Raw genomic sequence first — 13747 nt, forward strand, 5'->3', positions numbered from 1 at the left:
CTTAGAAGTGCAGAATCTGGGCTCCCACAGACCTGCTGAATTCAAGTTGCAGGTGAATCATGCACACATTAAAGTTGGGAATCCTTGATTATAGAACACTTCACCCTCCAGGGGAGGAAACATCTCCTCTAGCAAACAGATCTCCCATGGCAGTGCCTTGAGTGTGTCTTGGACTGCATAACAAGGTGCTGACATGGGGCTCAGGAGCTACAAATAAGGGCACCAGCCAGATGTAGTGTGTGCCTTCAGTGGGGCTCTGCTACTGTCATTGCTCTCTTCTGCCCTCCGAGAAGGGAGGCACGCGTTATATGTTAAATCTTTCCCTCATAAATATGTAAATCATATGGAGACCTGGAGTATTGCTTCCATAGTTATTAGAAGGTTCACAACAAATGTCACCAATGTCTCTTCCAGGGAGTGATTTGCTCCCTTTCTGTGCTCCATCAAGACTTTGCACATCTCTACTAGAGAATGCACCACTCTCTTTTGTTTATGTATCCCCATCCCTCACATTATATTGTACAATTCTTCCTGGCCCAAAAGAATACATAAAAGAAGGAAAAAGGGAAGAAAGGAAGGAGGGAGGGAGGGAGGGAAGAAATGGGATTGAGTTTTATTTATTTATTTATAGCTGTGTTGGGTCTCCGTTTCTGTGCGAGGGCTTTCTCTTGTTGCGGCAAGTGGGGGCCACTCTTCATCGCGGTGCACGGGCCTCTCACTATCGCGGCCTCTCTTGTTGCGGAGCACAGGCTCCAGATGCGCAGGCTCAGCAATTGTGGCTCACGGGCCTAGTCGCTCCGGGGCATGTGGGATCTTCCCAGACCAGGGCTCGAACCCGTGTCCCCTGCATTGGCAGGCAGATTCTCAACCACTGCGCCACCAGGGAAGCCCCGGGACTGAGTTTTAGAGAACTGAAGGTACACATATGTTCTGGATGTTGGAGAGTATGGAGCAAAAGTAGGGAGAGAAGTGAGTGTTCAGAAAGAGAAAGGAAAGAAAAATCTTAGGGAGATAGGGATGAAGCTGTTGGGTTACAGATAAGGGGACAAACCAAGAATTAAGGTCGCTTAAATGTAAGTGTGGAGCCAACATGGGAATCCAGGTCTGTCTGACTGAGGGCATATGCGTGTTCTGTACCACACTGCTTTTAACATCATGAAAGGATAGCACTAGAAAGTCCCCCAGTACCTGCATAGCAAACCCAGCTCCCTCGTCCACAGGGGAGCAAACTCCCAGGGAAGTAGAGTGACTTGCCCACAGGTACAAAGCTGGCTGGTGGCAGAACCAGAACAAGAAACCAGAAGAAAGTTGTGTGTCTACAGCCCAGTCATGCTACCTGAATTTTCCCATCTATCCTTCCAGGTCTGGAGTTAAGGCCTTACTTTTGTGCCTTGGGTGGCTTCTTCGGTCCACGGCCTTTTGCTCTTCTGTTGGAAGGAGTAAGGACTCTCAGGGCATATCAGAGTGTTGCCATGGTGACTGCAGCCTAAGGCCTTTGGAGGTTAGTGGTACCCAGATACCTCTAGCCTTTACACGGAAGATGTTTTGCAGAAAGTACCAGATTTGTAAAGATATTCAAAGTCTAATTGATGGTCTCTAGAAAATAGCAAGAAATTGGAGGCAGGATGCTGTAATTAAAAAAACATTGAGCTGATAGAGTCATCAGGAAACTGGAAAGTTGTTCCCTCTATCTCCAGCTTAGATGGAAACATGTCTACTCTGTGTTTAAAGCTTCTCAGGGGAGAAAGTTTAGTCTTTTTTCTTTCACTTGTTATAGCAACTGATTATTTTTGCTAGAACCAATCCCAGAAGAAGATGTAAGGATACTCTTACCTCTTAGTAGTCCTCTTATGCTTCCTGGAAAATGGTCTTCCGTCCCCCACCTTCACACTCCCAAGCCCTGAACTGGGTCCCTGTCATCTCCCAGGACCCAGACGTCATTTACTGGCAGAGAGAGGTAGAGAAGGAAGGAGATTAGACTGCTATTCCTAGCCCTGCTAATAGATACAACCTTGGAAAAGTTCTTTCACCTTTTCCTCATGTCAGAAATCAGTAGACAGGATGACCTCTAAAAAACTTCCAACTCCAAAAATCTAATCCTCTATTTTGCCTGTGGGCTAAACTTCTAAGACTTATTTCTTCCTAAGGGCATTTTAATTTTCATACAAAATATAATGGCAAAAAGATCTCTTTTATATGCAAGAGAACAGACTTACATGATGAAATTACAGACATTGGAGGTGATTTTTTGGGGCAGGACAACATTAGGCGATGTATTCCAACCACTCGTAAGGTAGCTCTGCCCATCATGACCGCTATTTCCGTATTTGTGAAAAGAAGCCAGGAACCGGATCTGAACTATTCCTGATATCCAGTATTTGAAGCAATCTTCATTTCTGTTTTTGGCTATGGATGCACGAGTATGCATTATATTATCAGCAGCAGGTATTAAATGTATTATTTAGTGTTAGAGGTATTAGTCGCGAACATTAGGGCAGATTAGCATTTGATGTATTAGTTCTTTGGGGTTACAATTAATGCTTGAATTTCCGATTGTTATATCCAGTAACTGAATTGTGATTTGGCTCTTAATTCCACAATGAGTTCACCAACATTGACAAACCTAGTACTAATTAATTAATGACAATTCTTTATTTGCAACCGTGTCTGAGAAAAGATAACTCACATGTTCAGATTATTATAGACTCTTAAGGCAATCATTTGGGGACAGCCTTTCCTTATTATGGCATTTCTCAGCCTAGCTTTCTGAGAAACTCATACTGAATTCATGGTTTCAAGCCTTTAAAAGCCTCTTAAGAAATCCTGCCCATCCTTTACTCCCCCCCTTCCTCCACCTGCCTTCTGGAAGCCAAGTCTTTGGTCTGCTGCTTTGATCCAAGCTCTTCTACACCAGATACCCCATCACTGCCTTGGAACAGAGGAGTCAGACATCTGTCACAGATATCAGGTAAGTAGGTCAAATATAAACATGTCTACTACTGTAATTAATTATTGTCTTTTAGACCCTCTATCAATATGGTGCTTGCTTCTGGGCTCAGAAGAGCACTCCTAAATATTTACCAACGTGTAACAGTACTTTTAGATGGAGTTGATACACTCAGCTTCATGGTTTAAACCTTCCAGCAGGCAAGAAGTGGAAATCTTTGTAACTAGATGCATATATTTCTAAAACCATATCATACCAGCATCTTCCCAGAGCCTTCCTAAGACAAGGAGTCTGAGGTAAGGAGACGCAGCATCCTTCCTAATAACTCTATAGGTGGGCTTTTCCCCCCGTCTGCTCTCTGATTCAGAGACTGACAGCTGAGGTTTCCCACCCCTCAGCTGTGGGGCTGGCTCAGGTGGGATGTGTGCCCTCGTGTACTGACTCAGTTCCCACTGGGACAATTACCTTCGTGCTACTGAGGATGCAACTGCTAATTTTGTGCACAGCGCTTTCTCAATTGCTTTCCTCCCCACTCTGAATATTGCTGTGCACGGTGTGCCTTTAATTTGTGGGTGAAAGCCTCTGCCCACCCACTCCTACAGCATATAGATATGCACACTCAGAATGCTACAATCAGACTCTCCTATCTGCCTTACACCTCTCAAACCCCATCCTGGGAAGGTATCAAAGCCTTCCTACCAGTTGCAACCCCTTTCCCAACAAAAGCACACTTCTCTGGCACATCAACACCCCCACTGATGAAAATGACATCTGTTGGTTCCATCTTCCACAGACGAGGAGCTTGACACAAACTCCCCAAAGTAAGCAGCGGCTGAGCCAGAAATAGGCAGCCGATACCTGTGTTCATCCCTATATCATTTCATCACTCTGTATTTCTACATTAGAAGCCTTCAGGGGAGTTGTGAAGAAAGAAATGCCCTAGGCTGCTTATCTACCAAGGATTTCAGGTCCTCCTGGATTGATGGTGTAGTAATAGACTGCTGAATTCCTCCCTTTGCAACAATAAACGTAGATGGCTCTGGGCAGAGAGACATGACCATCCTTTCTGTCTCCCAGTTCATTTTGTACCAACCAAGATGTACCACAGGTAGGGAATGAGGTACTTAGTATTTACGTGGTGACTTTCGCCTGAATAAAATGGGGGTTGTCATGCCTACACATTGTACTTGGATCATGTGGAGAACAGACAGAGAATTGGTTCTCCAAAAGATCTGCTATGAAATGCTTCTCATACCACCTGGGGGAGGCACTAAGGGAGAATGATGCATTGTTCTATGTGGCTTATGTCAAACCTGATTTTTAGGCTGGGAAAGTAGTAATCAGGCAGAATGGAGAAAACCAAGGCCATGTCTGCATGGTTCCCAATTTCCTCAAAGGCGATCCCAGACCATAAGATGCAGAAGATGAAAAATTCTCCTGATGTCCACAGCAGTGCAGGCAAAGAGGAACCCCTGTTAGCAGGCATTTGCCCTAGGCACAGAGGCTACAGTTCTCCTGGAAAGCAAGAACTTTTCTACTACTCTCCTGATAGTGGCCTATCCTGGTTGTCAGACCTGTGTTAGCCCTCACACCTGGGAAAAAAGGAGGTGGGCAAGCCAGATAACTCTCCGGAAGAGTTTTGCCTCACTCACTCCATTCTTTCTTTCTTTAATGTCAATTTCTCTCCCTCTCTCTCTCTCTCACTCTCTCTCTCTGTCTCTCTCACACACACACACACACACACACACACACACGCGCACACACACACACACACACACACACACACGGTCAAGCCAGACATGCATGCACTTGTGTGTACACGGATCAACCAGCCTCCTACATAGCAATATCCTCCATCCATGGACACCCAATTTTTAAAAATCCAGGCAGCCCAGGGAACTATACTCTTTTTTCCCCCTCTTTTCTCTCATTTTTCCCCTAAAAAATGGCCTTTTAAAAACATATATATATTAAACCAGGCAAGTTTTTACTCATATGTTCATGTGGCTGGAGCAGATTGACAAGAAAAACAATCACAAAATAAATTTTTTTTTTTTTTTTTTTTTTTTAAAAAAGAACATTTCCCTATACATTGTCTGTAACTTGACAGAGCTGCTTTCTTGGACAGAACAGATGCTGCTGGGAGAGGAGCTCTGGCTGGACCACGAGGGGAACGTGGAGCCAGCCAGGCCCTGACACCGAAGAGGCCAAGGAAGCGAGGGGGCCGAGGGACAGGGAGGGCAGCAGGGCTGCCTTGCTGCCCTGAGGGGGTCCTCCGTGGGCGTCACCTCCCGTTTCCTCAACGGAGCCGGCCTGAGGAGCGGTCCGTGTCTGGAGGGCTCAGAGGAGGCAGCGAACAAAAAGTAAGAACCACTGTGGGGGATCATGAAACAACGCCATTTAAGAAATCTGGCTAAAAAGAATACAAAAGTGACTGCACAGAGGGGGAGGCGGTGCTCCCACCCCTCCCATTGTTGTTGCCTCTTGCTTTCTTGAATGCTAAGAATCACTTTTAAGAATTTGTGTGTTGCATGGTTGAGCTGGTTCCTTTTCTGAAGCTCTCCCTTGGCTCCCTCTCCTTCAACTGCATTCATGTGAGAAAGCACCGACTTTACAGATCCCAGGCTGCCGAGTGCTCGCCTCCCCTTGTGAGTGTGTGTGTGTGCGCGCGTGTGTGCGCACACGCGTGGTGTGTGCACGTGTGCAGCGGCTGTTTCTTTCTCTCCTGCCTGCTTCAGTTCAAGCCCCGAGTCCCATCTGCTGGGTGCAGACAGTCTTAAGGGAACATCCCGTTACCACTAAGGTGAGGGCTTAGATCTTTGCACCCCGGATTCATGGATCCCCTCCCTGCCCGGCGCTGGAGTGGGTCCCCCATTAGCTACAGAGTTTGCCTGTCTCATACTCCACAGGGTTTGGCAGCTTGGAGTTGAAAGCCCTCAGAGAGGACTGGATCCTGCCCACCTCATTGTTGGCCAGCTTGAGCCGGTGCCGGAGCAAGCAGGAGAAAAGGTCAAGGCGCACCTTGCCAGGTGGAGAAAGCTGGTTGACCCGGTCCCTAAGCTCGATGAGCTGCAAGAGGGCAGAGTCCTGGGAACCTTGAGTATATGGGTAGTCTAACTGGAGAATTAAGTCCCGGATGGCATCCGGGTCAAAGGGCAGGCTGTAGCCAAAGACCTGCAAGGTGTTGATTTTCATGTAGCCCAAGTTCTTGGAAGGATCAGTCATCTCCAGAGGCTCGTAGTAGATTGTCTCGTTGGAGCTATCATCCAGGGACTTGATTCGGCTCCGTAGGTAAACATGGACTGTCTCAAAGAAGGTCTTCCACCTATTGCCCAAGGTAATAGTCCAGTTTTGGCACTGGGCAGCGGCATCCACATTAGTCCTTTCCCAGTCTGGGAAACTGCCCTCGTTCACGGGCATGAACCAGCTCTCAGAGTGGCTGCCCCCAAAGGGGTTGACATAGATGGCCATGACAGGCTCCAGGGTGCTGTTCTTGGTGAGGCAGATCTGCAGGGACAGGGCCAGCATCACGTGCACCAGCCCGGGCTTGTACTTGTTGCTCTTCAGGGTGAGCAGCATGCGTTTCCTCCAGGAAGGGTCGAACCAGCTGCCCAGGCGCATGTCATTGCTGATGAAGATGGAGTGCACCTCGATGCGGCTGTCCCACTTCTGCAGCAGGTACTTCAGCTCCAGGTCCTGCAGGTCTGTCTCCAGCCCCAGAAAGTTCTCCAGCGACTCGGCCACCTCGGGGCGGCACAAGCCCTGGGCGAGCACGTAGCCTGGGTTGCAGCTGCCACAGCGTGTGCTGTTGTCTGGGGCACAGTGGGCACAGGCGGGCCCTTCGCCCAAGGCACAAGGGATGGGGCCCTGGCAGGAAGACTGGTCGTAGGGGCAGGTGCAGCTGTGGCTCTGTTCCAGGAAGGTGCCAGGGAAGGTGCTCTCTCCACAGTAGAGGAGGGACTGGATACGGTTCCACCAGTAGGACAAAGACCTTTGGGAGGGGGGATAAAAATGAAGCAAGAGTCATAGGAAGCCACACACTGCTGCTTCCCTGAGGGTGGTGGGAGATTTGACTAATAGGTGATAAGGAAGATAAAAGCCCCAGGGTCTCTGAATGACAGAAACCCTACTTTACCACTTTGGGATAACCAAACAAGTCCTGGAGCTGGGTGTCTGATGGATCAGCACCAGAAATGTCTGACAGCAAACTTGTGCTCCTCCCTCCCAAGTACCACCTCATTCCCTTATTCAAAAGCCTACAGAAGATCTGCAACGTCTTTCGTATCCAATCTAGTTGTCAGCCTCTTAAATAAGATCTTCCAACAACTGGCTCTCCAAACTTTCCAGTGTCATGCCAACCTCTTTCCCCCTTCACAGTCTCTGTCCTTTCTAGAACTCTCCCACCAAGGATAGGACTTTTCTACGGCTGGCTCCCTCTTAAGGTTTAGACTTCAGCTCTTACGATACCTCCTCAAAGAGGTCTTCAGTTACTCCCCTGTCCAAAGCACTACCCAGTCCCTCTCTGTCACATCACCCTGCTTTGACGTGATCCACAGCAATGTTCATTATCAAAATGGATTGTGTTTATTTATCGTTGACCTGTTCAGAGATGGCTTCCCTGCAAATGCCATGAGAGCAGGGACCCTGCATTATTCCCCAACATATTCTCAGAAACTAGGATTGTTCCTGGTGCCTGGTAAGCATTTATTTCCTAACAAACAATTTGTTGGAAAAAAAAAAAAAAAATGAACCTTTCTCAAATGCCCTTGCTGGTCTGTCCTCTCACTCATATGTCCCTCGTTACCTGTGCCTCAGTTAGAAGTGCACCCCTGGGTTGCTGTGAGGGCAGCGCCCCCTCCTGGAATGCTCTGGCTCACACGCACCAGCCCACTTCCATTTCCTCCCACACAATCTGGCCAAGAGGTCCTTCTCCTGGGTGGCTTTTCTCTCTGACCTTTACTATTATTAGACCATGCCTTTGATTTATGGTCCACGAACATGCTTTTAAATGGCTGCCACATGATCATTTTATAATTTTGATGTTCCTGTATATTTATTATATCTTCTCAATTAACAAATATCCCTCACTGCTTAATATTAGGACATACGAGGTGGACTTAATAAAGGCTTGTTGGATGCACGTGTGAATGAGCGGATGGATGGATGCATGAGGGCCTGTGACAATCCAGCCCCACTCTGTTCCCGAGGGCACAGGGCCTCAGCTCGCTTCCCTCCTGTGACTCAGAGCAGAGTCACTTGTTGGAAACAATCTATAGTGTGTGTTTCTCATCATACGCAATTGGTCTAAAAGCTTTAACTCCACCCTTTTCTTTCCTAAAAGACTTATTAAAATAGAAATGAGTGAGAATTAGAGTATTATTAGAATAACATTCGAATCGACTATAATTTATATAAAAGTAAAATTAGCCTCTGTTTTTTTCTCTCTCACTTCAGATGCAACTCATAACTGAGAATGACACGCAAGTAGGTCAAGGTAACAGGAGACTCTAACAGGCCGTGTGTGGGTCAGCATGCCCAGCTCTGTTGTGTTGGACAGGGGTCCTCCCCGGCCTCAGTGGCTGTCGTGGGTGACGTGCTCTGGCTCGGGCATCTGGGGTGCTCACCTCTCCTTGGGCAGGCGGAAGCGGGGCTGCCGGTGGCAGCGCTTGCAGAGGTTGAAGAGCCGGCGGACGATCCGATGGGTCTTCTTGAACAGCACTTTCAAGCTGGCTCCCAGGTGCTGGTAGCGGTGCTGGAGGCTGGTGTCCATGGCCCAGAACTGGGAGATGGCTGTGGAGTTCAGGAACCTGTCGTCCGGCAGCCGCTTCAGCAGGGCCTGGAATTCCTCTGTGGGTAAGAACACGAGAGCTGAGCTGAGGGGGACCCTGGATGGGCAGGAGGACCTCCCCGCTACCCCCAGACCCAGCCCGCCCTTCAGTCACTGCATGAGGAAGGAGGCTTCACATCCACCCTCCCAGGCTCTTTTGTTTCTTTGCCAACAGCCTTATTCAGAGATGATTGACGTACCATAAGATATGGATTCTTTCCCATCCTTCCTGTTTCTAATATGCTTCTGAATTTCAGAACACATCTCTGCCACCACCCATGGGGAAAATGACCTTGGGATGCATCTCTCTTGCCCTTTATTCCACCTTATAATTCATGCACAGTCTTCTTCAATCACATCACCGCACCCTTAGGGAAGGTATGAGGCACTCATGAAGGTGAGGGCGGGCAAGACTGGCAAATGCAGACACAGAAGAGGCAGCACCCAGCTCAGAAGTCTTCTTAGAAGCCTTTCAGTCCCTGAGACCAGCCTCTTCCCTCCATGTCCTTGTCTCTGACTCTAGGACACCTTTCCTCTCTTTTGAGATTCACCTCTTGGCCAGACACCCATTCTTTCTTGAAGCTAATCCAGAAGCAATGTGCTTTCTGGTTCTTAGCTCCTACTGCAAGCCTGAGTCCTCCTCAGAGCTTCCTGGGCACAATGTGTTTTCTGAATTCATGCTCAGACCTCTGTCCATGGACCTGCTTTTACTTGGAACCTGCAGCCATCACGTCTCCTGATGGGGGTCTGGATAGTCCTCCTTCACTCACTGGCAGTAATTCATAGTGCTGAAAGCCCAAAGTCCTTTCCCACATACTCGAGCATTACCTAACACATCCCACCACCATTGGTCCAATGCAGCTGGGGGGCCGGAATATGATATTCTCCTTAGCAACTGAATGCCTTGTTTAAGACCTGAGATGGCAATGCCTGGGGCCTCAGCTCATTCTGGTTTCTCAAGCCCCTGGTTCTTCATCCCCCACCCAGATGATTGGAAAAATCACACCTAGTAATGACATTAACAACTAGTAGTGTGTGCATAGTTCTTTTTATAAAACACTTAGGTATACAAAACAGCACAGAGAATAACAAGATAAACTCCCATGTGCCCACCACCTAGAGTTTGCCATTTTGCCATATTGAATTCAGATTTTTTTTAAAGAAATAAGGCAAAGCAAATATACTTGAAGGCCCTAAACTTCCCCTTCCATCTTTATCTAGATGTAACTACTCTCTTGAATGTTTTCTTTATTACTATCATATATTTTTTAACGTTTTCTAAAAATATATTTATCCATAAAAATATTAAGTATTGGCTAGTATGTTTTAAACATCAAATAAATAGTACTAAATATGTATATTTAATATGTTATTATAGTATTACATATAAATGTTATATAAATACAAATATGTATATAATACATAACCTTTTTCATTTGTATTGTTTTATCCAATATTGTTTTTTGAGATAGATCCATATAACTATTATTCATTTAATATTGAAATGTATGAGTATATCATGCAGAGTTCTTTATACTTTAATTTTATCTACATTGTTCCATATGAGCCCTGCATCCACCTATTATTATCATTTTCCCTCATTTACAGATGAAGAAATGGAGGCACTGAGGAGCTGCATGGCTAAACCAAAGTCATACAAAGGATCAGTAATAGAGTGTGTTAGGTCTGTCCAAGATGTTATAACAAAATATCACAGACTGGGTGGCTTATAAACAACAGAAATGTATTTTCAGAGGCCAGAAGTCCAAGGTCAGGATGCTGCTGGCAGGTTCTGGTGAAGGCCCTCCTCTGGGTTGCAGATGGCAAAATTCTTGCTGGGTCCTCACATGTTGGAAGAGGTAAGGGATCTCTCTGAGGCCTCTTTTATATGAGCACTGATACTGTTCATGAGGGCTCGGCTCTTATGACCTAATCAAATCCCAAAGTCCCCACCTCCTAATACCATCACCTTGGGCATCAGATTTTCTACATATGAATTTGAGGGGATACAAACATTCAAGCCATAACACGGAATAAGAACTCAAAACCAAGCCCTCTGAATCTAAGTCTCAAGGTGACATTGATATCAGTTATACCTGCAATAAGCAATCACCAGCATGTACTAGGTGCCTCCTAGAAACATGCTATGTGCCTCATTCATTCAACAAATATTCACTGTGCACCTTATGTGCAGGCACTGTGGAATCTGTGGCAAGCAAGACAGACAAGGCCTCTGGCCTCAATTATATTTACCTTAGCTTATTAAGTCCTTGAAACGCATCACTTTGGTAGGTATTAGGTCTGTTTGCATATACAAAAAAAGAAAATGAGTTCAGACTTGGGGTGGTCATATAACCTGCTGGAGGTCACCCAGCCAGTTAAGTGGCTGAGCCCAGAGCCAAGCTGAGCGCCCCGGGTTCTTATCCCGCACCTCTCAGCCACCTCCCATTGACAGGGAGGGAACCTGGGCTGACTGACTGCTCACCTGACTCCTCAAACTGCTGGTTGTGAGTCACCCAGGAGTCCTGGATCTGCAGCAGGCTGTCCTCCATGGCCTGGATGTCAGCGTCAGGACAGTTGCATTCTGGGAAGGTGGGGCTGCACTTGCACCAACAGTCATTCTCCTTGCAGATGAGCTCGCCCTCAGAGCTGCATGTGATGTAGCTGAGCGCAGCGGTCACGAAGCGCTCCCGCAGGTACTCGGGCAGCAGCACCTGCAGGCCTAAGGAAAGGACGTGTCGGGGAACTGCCGGGCAGGGCCAGGGAGTACTCGGTTTCCCACACCCAAGGCTGCAGGATCCCCAGCTGGGGTTCTGCTGACTTGTGCATCCTGGGCCCAAGAATGGCCACCCCAGGCCCTGATCCTGCTGAGCTGGTTGGGACAGAGGGTTATTGCTGTCCCAGTGACAGATGGGGTACGTCAAAGCTCAAGGCTTAGTTGAACCCCTCACATCAGCCAAATTGAGAGTGTGCATATCATATGAACGGGCTTATTGGCTACACGTCAGCATTTCTAGGATGGAAATGGGAAGATGTTTCAGATAAAGGAAGAGCTTATAGCCCTCGTGGGGGAAGAATCAAGGCCTGATGGGCTTTTTTGCTCTGCCTCCAATTGCCATCCTGTTTCTAGCTTCTCTGAGATGAGCAGCAGGCCTCCTAGGACACTTCTGAATGCTGACCCTCCTGGGCCTCCCACCTTAGCCCCGATGACCAAGGAGGCTGCCCTGCTTAGGACGCAGGGACAAGGTGTTATGAGTACACAGTGGCCAGGCACTATACCAAGCACTTTCCATATACAACTACAAGCAACACTGTGGTCATTCATACTGAGGCTCTTATAATGAGGAAATCCCAGCCCAGTGACCATGGTGACCTGCCCAAGTCACAGGGCTGGTAAAGTCAGCTTGGTGACAGACCCTGTCCTTGTCCCATTGGGTCATACTGCATAACTGGGACTGGCTGCCTATCTCAGGGTTTAACCCTTAACGCGATGTGAAAGCAAGACGGCGATGGATGCCCCAAGTTCAGTCGAGCCTGGATAGATACGAATGTCTCTCAGCTCTCTTTTCTAATTAGCTGCCTCTGGTCTTGAATATAACCCACTAAATTGCTCCAAGCTTCAGTTTTCCTACCCATCTGTGGTGGATATTGGTTCACCAGCAGCAGAATAGACTCCTAGTTGGCTTCAAGCCACACAGGGTGGCTGTTGGAAGCATATCAAGAGGTGAATGAAGGACGGGCATGCCTTTGGTTGCAGCCCAGCCCGGTTCGAGGTCAGACCTGCAGGAGGCTCTCCCAGCAGGGACACTGGGAGAAACTGCGCCAGGAGAGGGAGGGATGCAAGGACTTCTGGACGGGATGAGCTCCCCTTTCATCAGATGTCTGCCAGCTCTTTATTGTCACACCCTTGACCTTGTCCTTGGCAGGAAATCAGAGAGCCCAAAGTATGTAACCCAGTCTCGGCGGACCTCAAAATATAACTTAGAATTGCAGCTGCGGTAGATGTTTGTTGTTCTTGTTTGTGATCTACCTCCTGTTCTGAACTGCTCCTAAACCTTCCTTTCTTGACGACGTGCCCACAGTGGCACTTGAGCAGCCCTCCCCATGCACACTGTCCACATACGCTTGCTTTCAACACTCACCCCTCTCCAAGTCCTTTCCTTTCACCTCCCCCATTAGCTCCCTCCTCCTCACCATAACATTTCCTATTGCTACAAAATAAGTGCCCTGAGCAATGTCTGCATGAGTGATGGGCTATAAAATTAAATGGCATAAACTATTCCAAATGAACCACCAGACACTCTGAAGTTCACTCATCCCTAATTTCCAGACACAAACCCAGCCTATCCAGGGACCTGAGAGAAGAGGGATGCTAATTGCATTGGGCGGCTTTAAATACAGGAGTCTTTTCCTCCTTTTCGTATGTTTCTTGATGCCTAAAGCATTGAGGGGTTGCGTCTGGCTCAGGTTGCCTGGAATTTGTAATCATAGATCCTGGGTGACGGCTATTGATTTCATAATACCAAGACAATAATATCTTAAACAGAGTCCAACTCAGGCCTTAAGAAGAATGAACTTTTCCCATTGCCAAACAGCTCTGTCTGAATCAGTCTGCATGGCTCTGCCCCCAGGAATGCTTGGGGGACAGAGAGCAGCTGAGTGCCTCCCCTTATCTCCCAGCCTCCAGACCTACGGTCGTTCCCCTTCCTTTCGCTTTTCTGTTTCTGCCTGTTCTGTCCCCAGTTAAGGTTCTTATTCCTCTCAAACTCTTCTCCTGGCTTTGATCTCCCATGGAAGACTGCAGACTAGTAACAGAAAGCAGGGAACACTCTCAGGGTAACCAATGGTCCCACAGTTTGTGTAGCTCTTAGTCAAGCTAGAGATGGTGCCCCATAACCACTCTGCAAAGGCCAGCTATTCCCCAATGTATACTTAGGATAAAGCAGAGGGTTCTTCGGACAACAAAGGAGATC

The 13747-nt window shown here is 47.6% G+C and overlaps 1 protein-coding gene across 2 annotated transcripts in view; it reads right to left on the reverse strand.

The window, feature by feature from the left end:
- Positions 1–4950: 4950 nt before the first annotated feature.
- BRINP2 (BMP/retinoic acid inducible neural specific 2) overlaps positions 4951–13747 on the reverse strand; it is a 124133-nt gene continuing 115336 nt past the window's right edge. For both annotated transcript variants that reach the window (XM_061185676.1, XM_061185677.1), the window contains 3 exons: positions 11260–11496; positions 8572–8794; positions 4951–6938 (listed from right to left, as the gene is read on the reverse strand). In XM_061185676.1, the coding sequence (XP_061041659.1) occupies positions 5822–6938; positions 8572–8794; positions 11260–11496 (1577 nt within the window). In that variant the 3' untranslated portion in view covers positions 4951–5821. The remainder of the gene's footprint in view (positions 6939–8571; positions 8795–11259; positions 11497–13747) is intronic.

This window comes from Eubalaena glacialis, chromosome 3 (genome assembly GCF_028564815.1).
Source record: "Eubalaena glacialis isolate mEubGla1 chromosome 3, mEubGla1.1.hap2.+ XY, whole genome shotgun sequence".
NCBI lineage: Eukaryota > Metazoa > Chordata > Mammalia > Artiodactyla > Balaenidae > Eubalaena > Eubalaena glacialis.